The sequence below is a fragment of the Pongo abelii genome, chromosome 16 (assembly GCF_028885655.2).
Source record: "Pongo abelii isolate AG06213 chromosome 16, NHGRI_mPonAbe1-v2.0_pri, whole genome shotgun sequence".
Classification (NCBI taxonomy): domain Eukaryota; kingdom Metazoa; phylum Chordata; class Mammalia; order Primates; family Hominidae; genus Pongo; species Pongo abelii.
The window spans coordinates 68132528-68153958 of NC_072001.2; the positions used below are offsets into that span (position 1 = coordinate 68132528).

At 51.2% G+C, this 21431-nt stretch overlaps 2 protein-coding genes across 4 annotated transcripts; one reads left to right on the plus strand and one right to left on the minus strand.

The window, feature by feature from the left end:
- The first annotated feature begins 1964 nt into the window (after positions 1–1964).
- SLC51B (SLC51 subunit beta) lies at positions 1965–5807 on the plus strand. Of its 2 annotated transcripts, none has more exons than XM_054532793.1 (4): positions 1965–2021; positions 2318–2529; positions 3939–4029; positions 5389–5807. In XM_054532793.1, exons 2-4 carry the CDS (start codon positions 2433–2435, stop codon positions 5585–5587), a joined length of 387 nt encoding a protein of 128 aa, XP_054388768.1. In that variant the 5' UTR covers positions 1965–2021; positions 2318–2432; the 3' UTR covers positions 5588–5807. The 2 variants fall into 2 exon arrangements, with proteins under 2 accessions (XP_054388768.1, XP_054388767.1); XM_054532792.1 differs by having other exon boundaries at positions 1968–2201.
- RASL12 (RAS like family 12) lies at positions 5761–20592 on the minus strand. Of its 2 annotated transcripts, XM_002825552.5 has the most exons (5): positions 20129–20592; positions 17633–17689; positions 11773–11846; positions 10856–11046; positions 5761–7708 (listed from the first exon to the last, which is right to left on the minus strand). In XM_002825552.5, exons 1-5 carry the CDS (start codon positions 20229–20231, stop codon positions 7333–7335), a joined length of 801 nt encoding a protein of 266 aa, XP_002825598.1. In that variant the 5' UTR covers positions 20232–20592; the 3' UTR covers positions 5761–7332. The 2 variants fall into 2 exon arrangements, with proteins under 2 accessions (XP_002825598.1, XP_054388766.1); XM_054532791.2 differs by lacking the exons at positions 17633–17689; positions 20129–20592 and adding an exon at positions 15139–17098.
- Positions 20593–21431: the final 839 nt, after the last annotated feature.

Sequence of the window (21431 nt, forward strand, 5' to 3'; positions counted from 1 at the left end):
GGGGCCTGTGGCTGATGTTACTAATCAATCCAGGCACTCTTACATCTGAGACTGGATGGAATGTCACAATCCTTCTTGGACAGTGCTCTGGACAGTCAGTTGGAGCTAGAACACAAGATCACATCTGTTGGCCGTTCCTGTAACTTTGTCTTTCCATGATTTTAGATGGGTAGGTAGGCAGATAGATAGATAGGTAGATAGATTGATAGATGATAGATAGATAGATAGATAGATAGATAGATAGATAGAATCTCCCTCAAATGAGTAAGTAGGCAGTGTGCATGTGAGTCCTTGAAAGTCTAAGAAAGGGCCAGGTATGGTGGCTCAGGCCTGTATTCCTAGCATTTTGGGAGGCCGAGGTGAGTGGATTACCTGATGTCACGAGTTCAAGACCAGCCTGGGAAAGATGACGAAACCCCATCATTACTAAAAATACAAAAATTAGCCGGGTGTGATGGCATGCACCTGTAGTCCCACTACTTGGGAGGCAGAGGCACAAATAAGAACCACTTGAACCCAGGAGGCATAGGTTGCAGTGAGCTGAGATCACATCACTGCACTCCAGCCTGGGTGACAGAGCAAGACTCCGTCTCAAAAAAAAAAAAAAAGAAAGAAAGAAAAAAGTCTAAGAAAGGTCTTTTTTTCTCCCTGACTTCCATCTCCACCTTGACATATGAATGATCATTCACATATGAAAAGCTTAAGTCAGTATTGTATTTGTGTCAAAATATTTTCCCTTGCAATTTGTAGATAGGCCTTTTTAGTTTTCTCAGAGCATTTAGTGCTAGAGGAAACTCTGATGTAAAGCTAGTCCTTTTGTTGATACTCCGATTTTCTGTCTGGCTGTTTGCCATCCAGTTGTTTTTGAATGCCCCTGGCTGAGCGTCCAAAGGCTATTTGGGGCTGAGATTGTTGAGCTCCTAAGGCAGTGACAGAGTGTGAGGGGACTTGAGAATACTTCGATCCTCCATGTACACTTTTTTTTCTTGGTGCCCTATGGCATGTTTTATAATTGATCTGTTCAAAACACTTCTCTTGTTTTATTTTAGTTACATTTATCTCCATTCCTACTCCCTTCCTCCTCCTCCTCAAGACACAGCTTAATGTGTTTAATGTGTGTCCTTTTAAAAAAATGTGTTATTGGGCCGGACGTGGTGGCTCACTCATGTAATCCCAGTATTTTGGGAGGCCAAGGCGGGTGGATCACCTGAGGTCAAGAGTTCAAGACCAGCCTGGCCAACATGGTGAAACCCCATCTCTACTAAAAATACAAAAATTAACGAGGCGGTAGTGACATGCACCTGTAATTCCAGCTACTTAGGAGGCTGAGACAGGAGAATCGCTTGAACCCGGGAGGCGGAGGTTGCAGTGAGCAGAGATCGTGCCACTGCACTCCAGCCTGGGCCACACAGTGAGACTCCGTCTCAAAAAAAAAAAAAAGCAAAAAAGCAAAATAACTTAGTAATTTTAATATTGACCTGAATAATATATGTTGTCAAAATTAATTTTACCTATTTCTTTTTGTTTTTTAAAGTATGGATGCTAGAAAATTTTATATTAAGTAGTAATAATGCAGTTAGTACAAGAAGACGTCAAAATGTCTGACTGTTTTGAGACTGACTGGGGTTCAGTTTATTATTAATAGTTGGGATGGAAATAGGCCTACATGAAGTAAGGGATTTATCCAGAGAGCATGGATTCAGGTTCTTCCCTTGCAAATAACAGAAAACAATTCTGCTAACTTGTCCAAAAAAAAAAAAAAAAGAAAAGAAAAAAAAGCTCTCGGGGTCGGGGCAGGGGGTGCCCTCTCAGCATCAGGAGCCGGCAGCTGCCTTTCCCTCCAGCACTTTTCCCTTTTCTCCGCTCTGTGTCGTAGGCGTGCCAATCCCCAGGAGAGAGACGTGATAGGCCCAGCCTTTGACACGTGGGGAAACACAGGCCTGTGATTGGCTACCGCATGACATTCAAGGGACAAGTTGCTATGGCAACGCATGGGCGCGCTGTGGGCTCGTAGAAGCCAGGTGGGGACGCTGGACAGGCGAAGACCGGAGATGTCCTTTGCAAGGGTCCCAGAACCCGCCAGTGGCTCAGTCCTCCTCACTCCCAGAACAGTGCTCCTCCACATATGCGATGGCTTTTAATAAATATTTGAGTCACTCCCACTTCCACAGTCTGCCCTTCCAGGCTCCACGTGCTCCTGGGTTCGTTCGGGTCGTTTTGGTCCCATAACTTTGGGCCAGAGGAGACCTGGATTTGGGCACGGAGGGAGATCAAACTCGGGTGGGATATCCAGTCATGCTCTCTGCTTTGTTTCCAGGGGTCTTCACGGCTTCTCTGCCAAGGGGCCAGAACCGAGGAGGCCAGGAGGGCTGCTGGGGCTAAGGGGTCTAAGGACCTCGTTGCCAGCGGCACACGCCACCAGGAGCACAGGCATGGAGCACAGTGAGGGGGCTCCCGGAGACCCAGCCGGTACTGTGGTGCCCCAGGAGCTGCTGGAAGAGATGCTTTGGTTTTTTCGTGTAGAAGATGGTAAGTGGTGAGAGATTGACGGCAGGGGTGCGGGTGTGCCCCTCAACACAGAGAAAAGTTTGGCTGAAGGCCCTAACACTGTCATCCCCTCCAGGTCAGGTGGCACATTTCCTCCAAGACAGGGAATCAGTCTGGGGTGTCTCAGTACTCAGAGGGGTCTGGCTGGACCGCCCCTTCCTTTTCTCAGGGTGTGGTCGCTTATTTATGCAGCCCTCCAATCATCACAACATTTATTAAGCTCCTACTCTGTACCAGACACTGTTCTCAGCACTGGGGCGACAATAGTGAATAAAACACAAAAATCTCTGCCTTCATGGAACGTACATTCTAGTGGGGATTAAAAATAAACAACTAAAACGCATAGTGCGTTGGCGATGAGTAATAAAAAGAAAAATTAAACAGAGAAAGAGAATAGGAAGTATGCAGCAAGGGCAGTAATGTGGTCAAGGAAGGCCTCACTAAAAAGGTGACATTTTTATCATCAGGAAAGTGACTTGCAGGAAACTAAGGAAATAATTAGCTATGCAGATTATTTGGGGGAGGAACATTCCTGGAGGGAGGACAGCAAATGCAAGAGCTCTGAGGCTGGACCCTGCTTCATTTGGGTACAGCATGGACAAATCTTGAGTATCCACACTCAGTTTAGTCACTTTATGTATTATCTGTGGGCAGTTGCCATTCCTTCCACCCTTCTCCCTGCCTTCTTTCTTTCCTTTTTTTCTTTCTTCTTCTTTTTTTTTTTTTTTTCCTTTTTTTTTTTGAGGCAGGGTCGCTCTGTTGCCCAGGCTGGAGTGCAGTGGCGCAATCTTGGCTCACTGCAAGCTCTGCCTCCTGGATTCAAGTGATTCTCATGCCTCAGCCTCCCGAGTAGCTAGGATTACAGTGTATACCACCACACCCAGCTAATTTTTGTATTTTTAGTAGAGACAGGGTTTCACCATGTTGGCCAGGCTGGTCTTGAACTTCCGACCTCAGGTGATCCACCTGACTCGGCTTCCCAAAGTGCTGGGATTATAGGCGTGAGCCACTGAGCCCAGCCTTCTTTCTTTTCCTTGTGCTCCGCAGAGCCAGCTCCTGGCAAAACTGAAGATTGTAAAGTTTATCTTGGCCCACCTGTCTCCTGCCCTCCGCAGGCCTCTGCCCTTCACCCCTGTTGCCCCACTATTATTTAACTGCAGTACTGTCTCCTCCATTAGATTAGGGCTTCTCCAGAGTAGAGACTGTGTCTTCCACCCTCCCACCTGTTAGACTGGGAGTGCCCCAGGGCAAGGGGCTCATCTTTGAGTAGGGTCTCCATGCAAAGGACAGTTGATGCTGTAAGCTGGGTCTGAGCCCAGGCCCCAGCTGTTAGTGGGCTTGAGAGGTGCCTGGCCACTCCTCAGGGCTCTGTCCTGTGTGTCCTTCCCCAGCATCTCCCTGGAATCATTCCATCCTTGCCCTGGCAGCTGTGGTGGTCATTATAAGCATGGTCCTCCTGGGAAGAAGCATCCAGGCAAGCAGGTGAGGAGCTGGTCCTGGGGGGATGGGGTGGTCTCTGAGGGGTAGAGGCCCTGCCTTCCCAGAGGGAAATCTAGAGAGGGGTCACTTAGGGATCATTGCTGTCCACCCTTTGGGACAGCAAAATTCAGCCTTCAGCGTCCTTCGAGAACCCAAAGCTGTTAAAAACAAACAAACAAACAAACAAAAACCAAAAAAAAAAAAACCAGCAACAGTCCCTGATTACCACCCGCTGGCCCTGGACAGGAAGCAGGCATGACCTAGAGGAGTGTAGCCATTCAGAAGGGGAGCTTGCCCCTCTCATCCTATCAGCACACATGCACCTGAGCAAGGTCAACTCAGAGATGAGTGGCTGTCCACGGGTACAGCAGAACTGTTCCCCCTACGACCCAGCCAGAATCTCTAAGCAGACAGCTTACCACCGCTGGGTCCCTCCACTATGGCCAGGAAGTCTAGGGGTACCTTGAATAAAATCAATCTGGAGAGAGGACAGACGCGTAGGAGTTGTTAAGGAAGTGGGCAGTGGGAGCCAATGAAGGTGGTTGGGGGAGGGGAGTGATGTGTACACGATGCGGTTTTAGAAACATGACTGGTGTTGTGCCTAGGCTGGTTTGGAGAAGGAAACACCTAGGGGCAGAGAGATTAGTTAGACATTTCCTGCAGTAGTGTGAGGGTGAGGTGTGTGGTGACAAGGACCTGTGCTAAGTTGGATGACAGTCCAAGGTCTGAGACAGTGTGGTTAGGTGAAAAGAACACAGGACTCAAGAGTCAGGAGGCTTAAGTGCACACACTAGCTATGTGCATCCTTGGCTTTTTTTTTTTTTTTTTTTCTTTTTTTGAGAGTCTCTCTCTTGCCCAGGATGGAGTGCAGTGATGCAATCTCGGCTCACTGCAACCTCTGCCTCCCAGGTTCAAGTGATTCTCCTGCTTCAGCCTCCCAAATAGCTGCAATTACAGGCACAACAACACCCAGCTAATTTTTGTATTTTTAGTAGAGATGGGGTTTTGCCATGTTGGCCAGACTGGTCTCAAACACCTGGCCTCAAGTGATCTACCCGCCTCAGCCTCCCAAAGTGCTGGGATTACAGGTGTGAACCACTGCACCTAGCCTCACTTGGAAGGTGCGGGGGTGGCAATGATACTTGAGCTCACAGGTGACAGTAAGGATTCCTTGAGATGACACACACGCAAGCGTAAGCCATTTCTTTGTTGAAGGAATATCCAACCATTGCCGCTTCTCCTCCAGTAGCTCCCAAACTGCATATAGGATTTTCCCCTTAGACACTTTAAGCCATGTGGGAGACCCAGCCCTGCCCCAACCACTCAGCCCCCCCTGATTAACACTGTTCCCTGTTCCCCCAGAAAAGAAAAGATGCAGCCACCAGAAAAAGAAACTCCAGAAGTCCTGCATTTGGATGAGGCCAAGGATCACAACAGCCTAAACAACCTAAGAGAGACTTTGCTCTCAGAAAAGCCAAACTTGGCCCAGGTGGAACTTGAGTTAAAAGAGAGAGATGTGCTGTCAGTTTTCCTTCCGGATGTACCAGAAACTGAGAGCTAGTGAGGGTTCAGAGAAGCCCCATCCTAAGCCCAGGCACAAAATCTGGGCTCGGCTCAGTGGCCTGAAACCTCTCAGGTTTTACAGTCTCTCCCAAGCAGCCGCTTTTTTCTTTTCCTTTCTTTCTTTTTTTTTTTTCTTAGCAGATACAATGAATGAACTGCAAGCAAACTAAAATTCTGTTATTAAAAAAAAACTTTTATTAAAATGCTCCTGGAAGTGAGCAGGTGGTATTGCATAGTTTGTTCAGATGGCAGTGGTACACACACACATACACACACAAGTGGCCTGGAGCAAAAGTGCAAAATCCGTAGCTGGCCTGTGGGTCGGGAAGCCTGGCTAGGACTCCAAGCATGTGGTCTTGAGTAGTTCACAGCCCCCCTCTGACCTCAGCTCCTCCACTTACAGAATGAGGCCGAAGACTGGGTCAGAGATGCTGTTTGCAATATCCAACAGTAGTCCTGAGACTGCTGAGAGGGGAAGGAGCAGGCTTCCAGGCCCAGAATCCCCTTCCCAATCCTTCCACCCATCAGGACCCTCTCCTTTCCCTGCTTGTCTGCTAAGAGTCTGTGCAAGACTTCCCTGGGACCTGGCGTGTGGTAAACAAAATCAGACAACTACCACACTGCCTGCCTCAGAGAGCTTTTTCTTGCTAACGGTGGGATCTCAAAGGTGTGTCCTGATCCCATGTCTGAGCCATGGTGTCCTGGTATAAGCTGCGGTGACACCACCAAATAACATATGCAAAATTTTGCTTTATTAACCCAAAATGCTTTAGGTTCTAAAGTGGGCTTTGAACACTCAGACTCATTGCTGAGGGTCCTAGGTCCTGCCAAACCAGACGACAAACGGGTATACTGTGTTTCCACCTGCAAGGGGGCAGGCCCTGTAGCCCCTGGATGGGTCTGATGCTGCTGTGGGCTCCCTGGAGCCCTGGGTAACTCACTGGAGTGACACCTTCTGCAGCCTGGATCATTAAACTTGAGGGGGCTGGTGCTGAGGTTCTTTGGACAGAGTCCTTATCAGTGGGAAAACACATGGGGAATCTGTCTGCTGGTGAAAGAACTCTGGGGCTCCTTACATTGGACAACCTACAGTCCCTCCCTTTTATCCTCATTGAGACGCCAAGTGTTGGAAATACCCCTTCCTGGGGCTTCTGTCCATTGGATTATTTTAACTAGATTTTCCTTGGATAAACTGTGGGGTTTGTAGCCTGGTGCTTCTCTGAAGTCAGCAGATGACAGGAGGGCCAGGCTCTGGCCTCTGAAACTGCAGCCGCCCTGCCTTTCCCATCCACCAGGTGGCACAACGACCCCAGGGCTGTCATTCCGCAGGCTGTTCTCGGGTTCTCGGGCCTGACATTGACAGAGCTATCCACCCAGACCGTCCACTAAGGCCACAGCTGGCCCAACTGTAGCTGGAGCAGGAAAGGCTGATGGCAGCAGGATAGACACTGCAATTTCTTCCTACTTACGGGTGACCCCAGGTCTCTGGGTTGTCACAGTGGCTGTTTCCCTCCAGGGCCACAGACGCGGTGGTTACCATGAAGACCAAGGCCTGGAGGGAACAGAAGCAGCATCCCTGTCTGCCACTGCAGCTCACACAGTGAACTGAGTGTAGGGACACTGCTTGGTGCTGGAGGCGGGGTCTGCTGTCCATCAGAGGGAAAGGCCGGCGGTGAGAAGCCAGCCCCTGTCCCGCTGCAGTCCTGTCCAGCCACCGAGCCTAGGCTTCCTGGGGAGGGGCCCTCAGAAGATCTTGAAGCCCTTCAGGAGGGTCAGGGTAGGCGCCTTGCGCTTGCTCTGGGCCCGGGATGACTTCACGGTGACCAGCTTGGCCTGGGCCACGGTGGGCATCTCCTTCAGACTGACAGTGGAAAGCGTGTTGAAGGTGCAGCTGGCCAGCCCATGCCGGGCAGTGAGCGGGGCCTGGTGGGGCAGGGCCCTCTCCTCGGAGATGAAGAGGGGCCGGGTCAGGGGGCTCTTTTCCAGCTCCCGCCGTGCCTCTCGCACTGCCTCATGGAAGACATGCTGCACGTGCTCAAAGTCCAGACAGGCAGAGACCTCGAAAAACAGGCACCCAAACCTGCCTGCCAAAGCCACACCCTCTGCCTTGGTGACTTGCCTGGGAAGGAAGCAGGGTGAGGCAGGGAGTTAGGAGCAGGCTGTGCCAAGTCAGGCAGACCAGCTCCTACACCCAGCGCCCCATGGACTAGCTGGGTGGCCTGGGGTCATCTTCACCTCTCTGAGTCTCAGTGTTCTTATCAGTACAATGGGTTACTGACCTCTGCCTCTCAGGGTTGTTAGGATTACGAAAGACAATTTGTTTCAAGTGTTTAGCACAGTACCTGGCACAGAGTCAGTACTCAATAAATGGTAGCTGATGTCACCCAAGTCAGAATTTTGGGATGAGGATGAGGGTAAGAAGCTACTCCAAATCCCCTATGCTAGACCCTGCCTGTGGCTGGAGGAAGCAGGCCATTCCCAGCCCCATCTCTTCTCTACCCCAACATGGGTCCCTGGGGCAGGAAACGGGCCACCCACAGCTCTGGCTTGTGGGATCAGCTCTAGAGAGAAGCAGTCGTTTGGACTGAAGGGTTAGACCACAGAGGTGATTCCAGAAGCCTGTGGTTGGCAGAGTTCTCAGGGCTCCTGGGGTTTGTGTTTGTGAAAATTCATTATTCAAGCCCCCACAATGACAAAGTTGCAGATTCAAGCTCATCATAAAAGCAAATAATAAAACCAGGGCAGAGGCCGGAGAGGGCAGGGGGGACAACATTTCATGGTGAGGAGGGCAAAAGGAGAGAGGGGGCAACATCTATTCTGGCTTGGTCCTACACCACCTCCCGTGAAGGGAGGATAGAATATCTGGAACTTGGGAAGGTCCTGGAGGCTTCTGACCTGAAAGCCATGGGAATCGAGGCGGGAAGAAAAAGAAGACTGGCTCTTGCGTAGGTCGGATGTCTAGAAGAGGGAAGAGATGGGGGGTCCCTGAGGTCTTGGGGCCAAGATTCCATTGGCTGGATCTTCCTGACCTGCTGCTGAGCTGTCCCACTGCCCATTCCCGAGGATAATGGCACAGCCACTAGATGATAGGAAGCACTCGAGTGGGCCATGGTGGGAAAAGTTTCTGAGCCCAAGGCTGACCTGGCAGGAGCAGGGGCTGAGAGTGGGCTAGCTTCCCAAAGTGCCACTCCATGGTGGGGGGGCGGTCTCAGAGAGAGTGAGTAACTGGGACAAAAAGAGTCAGAGGCATCGGATCTATTCCCCACCCAGGGCTGGTGTTCTGCCAGTAAGCTCACCGCTTCCTGAGGAACCTTTTTGGAAAGAACACTTGCTATTATTTGCTTTTATGATGAGCTTGAATCTGCAACTTTGTCATTGTGGGGGCTTGAATAATGAATTTTCACAAACACAAACCCCATGTGTGCGTGCATGTGTGTGAGTGGGTGACAGAGGCACAGAACATTATCCTTTTTCTTATTTTGTTGCATCCTAGAGAAAATTTTATCAGTGGCTTGGGAAGTATCAACCTAACCCACATTTTACCCTTTTAACAGTGAGACAGTCTTGGGAGACAATGGCCAACACTCAGCTAAAAGTTAGACTTCCTGTGCTTCCCAGAATCCTAATCTACTAAACTCGGGACTTGATCGAAGAATGAAATAGGAATACATTGTCCTGAGTTGTTTTTAGGGAACGGGTGGGATCAGCTTCATTTGAGCATGTATTCTTTGTTATTTGCTCCCAAACCATTTTAGACAATCCCTTTGGCAAAGATTGGGGTCAAAAGAGTGATCTGTAGCTTTTTTCCCTGTACTGAAAACTGGCCTACTCACAATCCAGTCTTCTGACTCCTAAGAGGGTCTGCGATTCCTCAAAGACTACCTTCAGCAGCTTTCAGGTCACATGACTTCCCTTATTCCCTGAGACACAATTTGCCTAGGTCTGAGGGCTTGGCCACCTCTGAAGGCCTCTCACCATAGTCCCCCTTCACGGTCCCACACCTCTCTTTTTCCCACTGCCCATCTGACCCGTTCTAAACAAAGGGTCCCCTCCTTGCTAACACCAGTCAATGTGCCCTTGGGGCCTAGGGAAGCAGGACTGACCAACCGTGAACAGGGAGGGATGAGTGGCTGGTGGAAGGGGCTATCCCTTGCAGGTAGACTGGCCACAGAGGACAAAGGTCAGTGCTGGAGAAATCCAGTGGCATTACTCATCAAGTTCAGGCATCACAGTGTCAAATGCTTCAGGGCCAGGCAGGCAACTTGAATGTGTGGAGAGGGTGGAGGTAAACCACGGGGAGTGGTGAGGCCTGGGGTTGGCTGGAGAGAGTGTGCCCCATCTCAAAGCATTCCAGTTCTAGGTCTTTTAAGACACTATGCCAGCCAAGCAAAATATGGCTGCAGTATCCTTCAGTAATGCGTCCTCTGGCCCAGTCTCTGACCTCTGATTCGAGTCCAACCCTTTCTAAGAGAACCTGCCCTCAGCCCAGCCAACTGTGGGAGTGAGAGTGGGAGGCTGGGTCTGGGTGAGGCGAGAGCCAGTTGGACCAGAGCAGACACCTGACCAAGGAGCCCATCAGAGCCTCTCTCCTTAGAATTGGAAATGGGCACTAGACCAGTCAGCTGCTGGCAGTGGGACCGGAAGGTCAGATAGACTCAGGCAAGAAGGGTGAGTCCAAGAGAATCCACAGAGACCCAAGAGGGTGGAAGGAGTGGCCACTCTTCTGACTTTCAGGGTGCAGCCTCTGTGTGACCCAGAAACCTTTCCCTTCAAGTCCTTGGCTGCCTGGAAGACCAACATCTACCATACCCTTACAACATAATCCCTTTGGCCAGGCGCGGTGGCTAACGCCTGTAATCCCACACTTTGGGAGGCCGAGGCAGGTGGATCACGAGTTCAGGAGTTCAAGACCAGCCTGGCCAGCAAGGCAAAACCCCGTCTCTACTAAAAACACAAAAATTAGCCGGGTGTGGTGGCAGGCACCTGTAATCCCAGCTACTGGGGAGACTGAGGCAGGAGAATCACTTGAACCCAGGAGGTGGAGGTTGCAGTGAGCCGAGATGGTGCCATTGCACTCCAGCCTGGGTGATAGAGTGAGACTCTGTCTCAGGAAACAAACACACAAACAAACAAACATATAATCCCTTCTACCTCAATTCAAGGGGATGACTGTTCTTAGCAGCCCACTAATCCCTGAAGATGCCACCTGCCCTTACAAGTGAAGAAAGCGAGCTCTGGAGACAAGGGCCAAGCAGCCTGTGCTCACCTGTACTGAGCCATGTCCAGCTTGTTGCCCAGCAGCAGGGCAGGGACGCTGCGCTGTGTCTCCTTCGCATGCAAGGCAAGCAGCTCCAGGTAGCTGCTGCTGCTATCAAAGCTCTGGCGGCTGTCGATGCCGTACACCACCAGGAAGGCATGGGCCCAGTTCAGGTAGCGCTCGCAGTTCCTGGGGGTGTCCTGGGGCGAAGGAGAGAAGCCCCACCAGGGGGCAGAGGAGGTTGGGTAAAGGCCTTCACCTGAGCCGTCCAATCCCACCTCCCCACTCCCCGGTCTTTGTATATTGTTTCTCAGCAGAGCCCTTTCAAAGGGGCACTTGAGTGTGGATTTGGCTTGGTGTGAAAGGAGACATTGTCTCATGAACCTCCCTCCCACCACCCAGCCAGAGACTTGGAGACCTTGGCCCCTTGGGCCCAGAGCCAAAGACTCTGGCATGATCCCTACAGAGACCTGGCTGTCCCTGGGCACCGCTGCTTTTGAGTTGAGTTCATGCTGCCCCTTTGGCTTCTGAGAGTAACTGGCATCCAGCCTTGGCAGGGGGTGGTGAGGACATTGGGGGAGATTTGTGTATGGGAGAGACCTGGGCTGAGGGGCTCTCAGCAGGAGCATCTGTGTAAACAGGTGTGCACCTGTCTCCTCGTGTGCATAGGCACAGAGCCCCACAGCACAGGATCTCAGAGCGGATGCCAGCAACCATCATGTCTCTCCAGGCCCTGTCCCATCCTTCTCATTTGGCAAAGGAAGGATTCAGACCCAGAGAGGTCAAGTGCCTCATTCAGGGTTACACAGCAAACTTGAGCTTAAAAGGCATCTAAATGCCTATCTGAAGCCCCGCACTCTGGGCCAGGACTTCTCAGGAGGCTACACTGACTCGCAGCAGTGCATAGGTAATGGAGGTAATGTTACCAGGTCTGCAGTGTCCATGACCCTCAGGTGGACAGGCTGGTGGTCCACAGTCTCCTCGGAGCTGTAGGTGTCCTCTACAACACAGATGGTTAGCCAGGTCAGACACAGTGCCTTGGGTGTAAGTTTGAGCTTCCCTCTGTGCTAGACCCCTGTGTGGCCTTGGGGGACCTTAGCAGCTGCTCTGGGGCTGGGACCACTGGAAAGTCCTTGGTTCTCACCCACATGGAGGCTACAGGCAGAACCTCCCACCAAGGAGATGCTGCTCCACCTGCAGGGCTCAGCATCAGTGGTCACTCACAGACCACACCTCGGGGGCGGGTCTGTGTTCTGGATCCACACACAAAGCCAGCAGGATAGAGTCGAGTGTGTGGCCCCTAGACCCTGTTAGCAGCACAGGCTGGCTCAGGAGCAGCACTGCTAGCCCCTCTATCCCAGAACCCCAGGCTTTCCCACTCTCTTCCCCCCCCAGCCACCCTCCTATCCCCAGTGGGAAAAGAGACAAGGGAAAAGAGAAGTACACGATACAATGGAAGGATGGCAGTCAGACCCCCTTTAGACGTTCCGAGAAGGTTTTATGAATAATCCTTGTCAACATGACAGCAGGGGAGTCTAGTGTAGTCAGAAGTTTTCAGCTGGAGAATGTGGTATTAAACCCAATGTCAGCTGCTTGTTAGCTTTGTGACTTGGCCAAATCACTTCAACTCTCTGAGGCTGTTTCCTCATTTTAAAATGGGAACACTATGATAACATTGCTAACAGTTTCCAAGCCTTTCCTTTGTCCCAGGCGCTGTGCTAAGTGCTTGACATTAGCTCATTTAACGGTCCCATCTCCCAGGGCTCTGTAAGAACTGGATGGGCACCCCCGGGCATGGGGCCTGGTTCTCCAACATGCCTGGTGAGGGAAGTGGGAACGATGGTGTTCCAAAGTTAATAGGGCAGGATCACATTCCCAGGTGATTTTTTTTTAACTTTTGAAATAACTTTAGACTGACATAGAAGTTGTAAAATAGTACAGAGTTCCTGTGTACTCTTCCCCCAGCTTCCCCCAGTGTCATCACCTTACATAACCATAGCCCAATGATCAAAAAGAAATTTACATTGATACCATACTATGAACCAAACTAGTGACCTTATTTGAATTTCTTGAGTTGTTACTTTATTTATATATATGGTTCTCATGATCTCAAATCTGAGAAAGCAGCAAGTGGCCAGGCATGCTGAGGACCTTGCGGCCATGTTGGCAGTCATTCTCCCCACCCCCAATCTGTGCCTGTATCATTGGCCCACATGTGTGAGTGCACTTGGTTATCACCTTTCCCTAGGTGTCCCCTGCCCCTAGTGACCCTAAAGAAGACACCTTTTGGCAGAACTGGGATGGTCTCTGCCTTCCTGGCAGCATCCACTGTGAGAGGGCATGCCCCCAACCCTGGCTGAATTTATAGTCAAACACTTCTCTCTGAGGGCCACTGGCAGCCAAGCCGGCCTGGACACACTCCAGGTCCACTAGCATCCAGCATGAATCACAGACAGCTTCTTGTCCCCAGCCTGCTTTGGGGACTTGGATAAATAGCTGCTCTTATGCAAAGACAAAAAAAAATCTAATGGAAACTATGTTCCAAATGTTTAACTATATTTGGTCCAAGAAGAGCTGCCCCTAGATGTTTACATCTCTTTCAGATCTGTCTTTATTTTCCAGTCAAAGATGTCAGATGCACCCCTTTTAGGAGTTCCCCTCAATGGGCGCAGTGTCCTGCCCAGCCCAGTGAAAGGCGCTAGCCCAACCTTGGTCTCCTGCCCACAGCATGACAGCCTTTCAAGGTTGCCGTTAGCTCCATTGTAGAGAGATGGCAAGGTGAGGCCCAGAGAAGGGATCTCACCCAAGGCCACACAGCACCTAATCAGCAGAAGGAACTTGAACTCAGGGCTTCTAGGCTGGGCTGTGTTCACAATGGGACCCCCTCACCCTGTGACTGCTCAGTGAATCAGCCCACCCTCCAGCTCTGTCTGGGCAGAGTACAAGGGAAGACCAGAGTCGCCCAGTCTGGCGGGGATGTGGAACATGCCTGCATGAGCTGGAAGAAGCCTTGGAGCTCATACTGTCCAGCCTCACTTTACAGAAGAGGTGACAGGCCTCAGGGGCTGGGGCAGCAGTGAGGGGCTCCTTTCCCAGTCACAGTAATGTCCAGACTTCCTATCACTGAGTCCCTGCCTCAGAGTACTCTGGTGTCCTTAAATATATGGGTTTCCTAACACCTGGTTGTAATTAATATTCTGTGGACTTTTGGGTGGAGAGAAGAGTCATTTCCCAAAGTTTTGAATTTGCCAATGTTTTCCTCTCATTTACAGTAATAATTTTTTAAACGGCACCACAGAAGCTCAGTCAGAGTGTATATAGGGTGCTGCCTCAGAAATGGTGCCTATGTCGGGCCAGGCGTGGTGGCTCACACCTGTAATCCCAGCACTTTGGGAGGCCGAGGTGGGCAGATCACAAGGTCAGGAGTTCTAGACCATCCTGCTGAACACAGTGAAACCCCATCTCTACTGAAAATACAAAAAAATTAGCCAGGCATGGTGGCAGGCACCTGTAGTCCTAGCTACTCAGGACGCTGAGGCAGGAGAATGGTGTGAACCTGGGAGGTGGTGCTTGCAGTGAGCCGAGATCGCGCCACTGCACTCCAGCCTGGGTGACCAAAAAAATAAAAAAAAAGGAATGGTGACTATGTCCTCGCTGGAGGAGGAGGAGGGCAAGAGGAGTGAGAAGCTGACATTCTTCCCTGGCTGAGCCAGATAAGGCACTCTCAGCCCTTCTGGGAGAGAATATTCTCTTGGAGACGCCTGCCCACTCCTGCAGGGCTCAGCACAGGCAAAGCCCTTCCACAGACACTGAATCTCTCAGCTCCTACCAGCTCTAACAGCCACACTCCAGAACACGGTGCAACTCTTACACAGCCAGAGCACGGGCTATTGGTCCCATCTTCCAGATGGGGAAACCGCAGCTCAGAGGGCCCCGTGCCACACAGACTTCTGACTCCAGGCCCTCTATGACATGAGGCTGCTCCTAGCGGAGAGCAACTGGAGCCATGCCTCGTCTTCCTTTGTGCCTGAGGATCTCCATAATCTTAAAGTAAATCACTGAGCCCTCTCTTCCTCCATTTCTCCACCTATAAAATGAGGATCGTGATAGGACCTCTTCTTTAAAGGGTAATCATAAAACCAAAATTTACCACCCCCCGAGTTAAACCCTCATCTACACTGAGGCTAGTACTGTGCTACCTGCTGGAAATGGGAATGAATCTCCACCCTCAAGGCTCACAAATGAGCTCAGGCTCTCAGAAGACCTAGGAAGGGCATAGAGAGTTGTTTTACCAGCATTGCTGATGGCTAGCTCCCCCTGGAATGTGGAGACCTTTATCCACAGAAGGAAAGGTTCTCATCTCAGTCTCTGCTGCTGCTGGAAACAACAATGGGACAGTGGCCGGAATGTTTAGGCCCTTCCTAGCAGAACCTTCGAGGAGTGGCACTGGCCTCCCAGAGAGTCTGAGGGGAGAATGTCTGGTTGGCTCTCTGACTCGTGGGCTGTCAGTGTAATGTGAGAGACCACAGGCTGAGGGGACTGACCACTGTGGGGCTGCCCACTTCCCAGACAGTCTGCCCACGCATTCCACTACCAGGTCAGAACTCCAAAATTACTCAATCAGGAGGCTCAAACCACCACCGTAATAGGCTCATCCGGTGGGACCCTGTGACAGTATCGATTGGAAGGCAGGGAGGAAGACAGACTGGAGGTGAGTTGCCAGGAAAAATACAAGATGCCCAGTTAAATCTGAATCTCAAACAAAAAGGAATAATTTTTGGTATAAGCATGACCCCTGCAATATTTGAATTAGGCCGAATATGTCTTTTGAGGCCCTGTCCTTGGGAGTTCCCCTTGTCCTTTCCCAGACACTGTGTCTGCTTATGTGCCTTTCCTTCCTGTCCTCCCACCTCACCTCTGTCCTCAGTTTCTCCACCCCATCTCTATTCCACGCCCTGGCCTCTTCCAACACCTCGCCGGCCAGCGCACCATTGCATCCTGTGTCCTCCTCTCTCTGGAGCTGAACTCTGCTAATCAAATGGCCTCCTCTGGGTGACCTTGGCCCAGAGTCCTCAGCTCCTTGGGCCTGTTTCCTCAACTGTAGCACTGAAGGGCTGTGCCAAGGCACAGGGGGTCAAGCAGAGCTTCGAGGAACAAATCTCTTAGGGACTGTCACCATGTCACCTGCCCTGCATCCCTGACTTACCCATGGGAACCCCTTTGCTCTCTCTGTTTGACACCCTGGGGTTCTGTTTAAAATTTGGAAGAAGGGATTCTGCTACCTAAGGAAAAGCTTTTTTAAACCAGGGGACTAAATAGCCCTGATGTCTCTGCCTGCTGCAACACTGGGATTTGGTGCTGGACTCCAGCCTGAACTAAGGGGCTGGGCACCACTAGGGTAAGGAGCTCTCCCCTCCAGGTGCTGCAGGAGCACTGTATCAGGGGCCTGCTGCAGGGAGCGCAGGGGGTTTCCACTGTGTCACAGAGCCTTGGGCGTCTTTGGAGGGCTCTCAGGGGTCCCATGAATGCTTTATTTGATTTTTATGAATGGGGAAAATAATCCAAGACTGCAAAACTCATTTTCTAAAGGCTAAGATCATCCAGACACCTTATGGCTCTCAGTGAACAGTTTACAATAGACAAATGTTATACATGTGAGCTTTAAGCAACATTTATACTAATAAAATCCTGCTTTGATTTGTTTTAGAAGGGAATCTAAGCCATTGTGTATGGGAATCCATTTGAGGAGGAAGGAAAAGCAAAAATGCCTTGAATGCCTACTGTGGGTCAAGTACTAGGCTGGACCTTTTACATGTGTTATTTCTTTAATCCTCACAGCAATTCTCTAAGTATTTTTTAATGCCCATTTTATAGATGAGGAAACAGTAGCTCAGAGAGGTTAGCTGACTGGCTCAAGCTTGCCAATAAGGAGCAGAGCCAGGTGGGATTCAAACCCAGCTCTGACTGACACCGAAACGTTCCTTTTTCCAATATACCATGATGCAGCGACGAAAACAAGAGTTGTTTTCTCATATGGTTAAAAAACTGGTTCAGAAGCCAGCATCACTAGAGAATTTCTCGAATGTCCTGCCCAGCTTTTCTGGAAGAGAACACTGAGTGACCATCTTGAAGAATAATACCTATTTGTTTTTGAGTTTTTTTGTTTTTTGTTTTTTGTTTTCAGACAGAGTCTCCCTCTGTCGCCCAGGCTGGAGTGCAGTGGCACAATCTTGGCTCACTGCAACCTCCGCCTCCCGGGTTGAAGCAGTTCTCCTGCCTCAGCCTCCCTAGAAGCTGGGATTACAGGCACACACCACTATGCCCAGCTAATTTTTGTATTTTTAGTAGAGACAGAGTTTCACCATGTTGGCCAGGCTGGTCATTAACTCCTGACCTCAGGTGATCCACCCACCTCGGCCTCCCAAAGTGCTGAGATTACAGGCATTAGCCACCGCACCCGGCCCAAGAATAATACCTGTTTGGATGTGGATGTCTTGCTATGTTTATTTTATTTTTTTTAAGTTTCTTCACACCTCATATTTTAGGGTAAATCGGCCTCTCTTAGTTCTGTGAATTAGGCCAACCCCTCAGTTGTCTGGGGTGGGCTGTGGGAGGGGTCTTTCTGACACTTAAAACATTTTCCCCCATGGGCTGGGTCATCCTGGCGGCTTCTCCCTTCTGTCCCCAGACATGCAGTCCTGGTCAGTGCCCACCCACGGGGTGGGTCCCAGGGGAGCACTCCAGGAGGGGCGCAGACAGCAGAACGTACGGGGAGTAGTTTCTTACCCAAGTTGGGGTCATATTCACTGATAAACCTCTTGGTCAGAAACTTCACGGTCAGGGCTGCAAGAAGCAGAAAGAGGTTGGCTCCATCTCCGCGGCCATGTCTAGCTGCTGGCCCCTCGTTTTAGGGAGGCCTTATCTAACCTCTGTGATCCCCAGCTGACACCAAGCTCAGCTCTCCCAGAGAACGAAGCTAGGGAACTGAGGAATTGGTTTGAGAGGCTCAGAAGGAAACCAGAACTATGGGGAGCCAAGTGCCTCTAATTGCACCCTGGGAATTTTTTTTAATGGCAAGGAAAGCAACGAGTGGCGAGCCTAAGGGGTGTTTGTGAAGGTATGAACTCAGGGGTCAGGACCCATGCAACCATTACCCTAGAGTCAGCCTGATGAAACCTCAACTGAAGGGAGGTGTCGCCCATCCCGGACAAGTCAGAGATTCTGAAGTGTGGAGCTATTTATTCCAGGCTTTGGCTACAAGCCAAAAACACAGGAGGAGCAGAGTTGATGGCAGTGGTTGATCTTTGGGAAGGGTATAAATCCCCAAGCGTCTGGGCTTTCCAGGTAAGGTCCAGGTGAGATCTGTGTCCCGAAGAAACACACTCTGGTCCTGGTCTCCCACATCGAAAGTCTTGGCTTTCTCTGGGGCCTCTACACTCATCATGGGTATCTCAGCAGAATGTAAAACTCAAGAATTAAGCTCTCTTTGGTTCAGAGTGTAGCCACATAAAGCAAGGACCAGCCAACTACTATACTGGACCCTCAAAAAGTAATGTTCACTACTGCTTGTTTGGAAAGAAGGAAAAGAAAAGAGAAGAGAAGAGTAGGGAAGAGAAGAGAGAGAAAAAAAGAAAGAAAGAGAAAGAAAGAAGAAAGAAAGAAAAAGAAAAAAGAAAGAGGAAGAGAGGGATGGGAGGGAAGGAGGGAGGGAGGGAAGGAGGGAGGGAGGGAGGGAAAAGAGAAAGAGAAAGAGGGAGGAAGAAAAGAGAAAGAAGCAAAGAGAAAGAAAGAAAAAGAAAGAAAGAAAGGAAGAAAGAAAGAAGGAAAGAAAGAAAGAAAAGTAACGTGATGCCTGTAATTCCAGTGCTTTGGGATTGAGACCAGCCTGGGCAATGCAGTGAGACTGTATCTCTAGAAAAATTGAAAAATTAACCAGGCATGGCGGCATGCCTGTAGTCCTAGCTACTCAGGAGGCTGAGAGGGAGGACCGCTTGAGCTCAGGAGTTTGAGGCTATAGTGAGTCATGATCGCACCACTGTACTCCAGCCTGAGTGACAGAGACACTGTCTTAAAAAAAAAAGTGATATTGTGAATAAAATCCTTAAAATTCTTTCCTAGGATTCCTAACAGTGTCAGTTTGCAAACTAATACCCAGGGAATACATATTTTAAAATTTAAATTCTTTCTTTTATGTAGTCACTGGTACCAGTTACAGAGCTACGGATAACAATCTGATTTTCAAAGGGCAAATCTTTCAAAGGAAGAGGGTAATCCCTTCTGTAGGAAAACCAGATTCAGAGTCCCCTCTCTGGGGGTGGGGCTGGCTTCAAAATCAGAGAGTAGGCCCCCCAGTGAGTCTCACAGAACACTCTGGGGAGGAAACCCACAGCCAGCTGAGCTTGGGTTGGCCATCACTAATGGCTAAAACTGGAAAAACAGCCAGTGGAGGACCCCCTCTGCCCTCCCTCCTTCAGCCAGCCAGGGGTGGCATAGTTCAGTGTTGACACAAATTATCTCAATGGAAGCCCAAGATCTTGGCTCATCAAGGACAATCCCATGCACCTGGAACCACAACCCAATGTGTTTCCAGAAAGTTGAGAGGGGTCTGGCTTGAAACAAATACATTTGATAAGAATGCACAACTTGTCCCAGAATCCCAGGGAATGGGGGTGGGAGTGGGGGAGTGGACCTTCCCTGAGAAATCTCAACAGCTAGAGACTTCACCAGTTCCCTTCTACTGGGAGGGGGTGTGGAGGGGGAGGGGTTGGACGGGAAGTCTTCCCCAAGCCTAATCAGGGAGTAGCAAGGCTACCACTAAGCTCAAAGAGGCGCCTTGGGTGGGGGGATCAGTGCCCAACAGGTCCCTTTGGAGCCAGTCGCCAAGACTGACTGCTGGCCCCAGGGTAGGTCATAGGGGTAGGGGTTGGAAGGTTGGTGGCAGGGGAGACCGACCAGTAAAGGACTCCGAGACACAGAGTAAGAGAGAGGGGAGAGACAGCAGGGGTCACTGATACGGAGGACAGAGACAGTGGGAAGACACAAAGGGAAGAGGCAGGCAGGAACAGAAGACAGAGATGGTGGAGCTGAGCACAAAGCCGAGAGAAGAGAAAGCCCGGCAACAGGGAAACTGAGGCAAAGAAAATCAGTGTCTCGTGCGACCCTCCTGGGTGAAGGAAGCTCCCCAAGCCAGTGGAAGAACCTGCCCCCAAGAGCACAGCGCACTGTCCCCCCACCCACGCCCAGCTCTGCACCTGGCGGCTCAGGTTCCCCCGCGCCACTCACCAGACTTGCCAGCCCCGCGGCGCCCCAGGATGGCCAGGTTGACCTCGAGGGGCGCGCTCTGAGGCCCGCTGCCCGCGCGGGGTTTTCCAAACACCGAGGACATGGCGACGCCCTGGACGGCCACGCAGGTCTGTGGCCGGTGGGCCCCGCGCAGTGCGCCCGCCCGTCAGGGCCCAGGGGAGCGGGATGCAGGCTTCCCTGGAGCGCGCGGCCCCGGACCCGTCGGCGTCCGCGCCCTCGGCCCCGCGTCCAGCGGGCTGCCACCCCGCGGGGAGGAGGGGCCGGTGGAGCCTGGCGGGCGGGGCCACCCCAAGCGCCACCAAACTCCTTGTAAGGGCTGCGGAGCCCCCCGCGGGGCGCGCTCAGCCGGCTCCTGGAGCAGGGAGGGAGCTCCGGCCGGCCGCGCCCCCACGGCCGGGCTGGGCCTCGAGGACCCGGCCCGTCACCCTCCCGAGTGCCCACAGACCCGGCCGGGAAGGAGCAGAGAGAGGGAGCCCCAGGGCTAGGGGGAGAGAGGGGAAGGATGTTTGCACTCTTCCCTGAACCTCCCACTCAATCTCTTTCCACCAGCAAGAAAATCCACCCCTCCCTTTGTTCTACCAAGCCAGCCCCACCTCCTCCTCCAGGAAGCTTCCTGGGTTCAATTCCAAGCCTTGCCCTTTCTTTAGCTCAGCCTTGGCACTCTATATTCCCAATCACATTATTCTGCCCTTTGCTGTGGAGACTCTAGAGGCCTCACTGCAGAACCCATTCAGAACCCAGGCTTCTGGGAGAGGGGGCGGGGCGGAGAGAACCCCTTACTAAGATTTCAGGGCCAATATGGGTTCAGCTTCAAGAAACCTAATCCATTCTGAATTACTGTCTCTCCCTAATGGGAGCTAATGAGTTGCATGTGTTTGTGGCCTGTTGTATAAATGGGGTGTTTGTTCTAAAACCTGGCATCGCCTCTTGCCTACAGCAATTCTGGGATTGGTGGTGAGCCTGGCAGGGGTCACCTGGTCATTCCCTTTGGGACTCAGGGTAAATCTGGTCATACCAAAGACAGGGCAAAGGGCCCACACCACGAACCTGGACACTTAGGATCTAGTGCTAGCTCCTACCCTAGAGTGATCTTGGGCAAGTCACCCGGCTTCTTTGGGCTTTGGTGTCCCCATCTATAAATACTAAAGGAAGGGGAAAATGAGGCAAAATAGACAGTGACAGAATCAGCCCTGGGCTCCAGGCCTGCGTACATTCTAGAACCCTGTGAGGCATCTCTTCTGGAGTACACTCCAGATTAGAGCGGGGAAAGGCATGGGGGCCT

Excerpts from the sequence above, each read along its gene's own strand:
- SLC51B (XM_054532792.1), top strand. The coding sequence starts at position 2,131 with ATGGCTTTTAATAAATATTTGAGTCACTCCCACTTCCACAGTCTGCCC. Across the intron at positions 2,202-2,317 it reads CAGGCTCCACGTGCTCCTGG|GGGTCTTCACGGCTTCTCTG; the intron begins GTTCGTTCGGGT and ends CTTTGTTTCCAG. Across the intron at positions 4,030-5,388 it reads AGAAGCATCCAGGCAAGCAG|AAAAGAAAAGATGCAGCCAC; the intron begins GTGAGGAGCTGG and ends CTGTTCCCCCAG.
- RASL12 (XM_002825552.5), bottom strand. The coding sequence starts at position 20,231 with ATGTCCTCGGTGTTTGGAAAACCCCGCGCGGGCAGCGGGCCTCAGAGC. Across the intron at positions 17,690-20,128 it reads CCGCGGGGCTGGCAAGTCTG|CCCTGACCGTGAAGTTTCTG; the intron begins GTGAGTGGCGCG and ends TGCTTCTTGCAG. Across the intron at positions 11,047-11,772 it reads TCATGGACACTGCAGACCTG|GACACCCCCAGGAACTGCGA; the intron begins GTAACATTACCT and ends CCTTCGCCCCAG.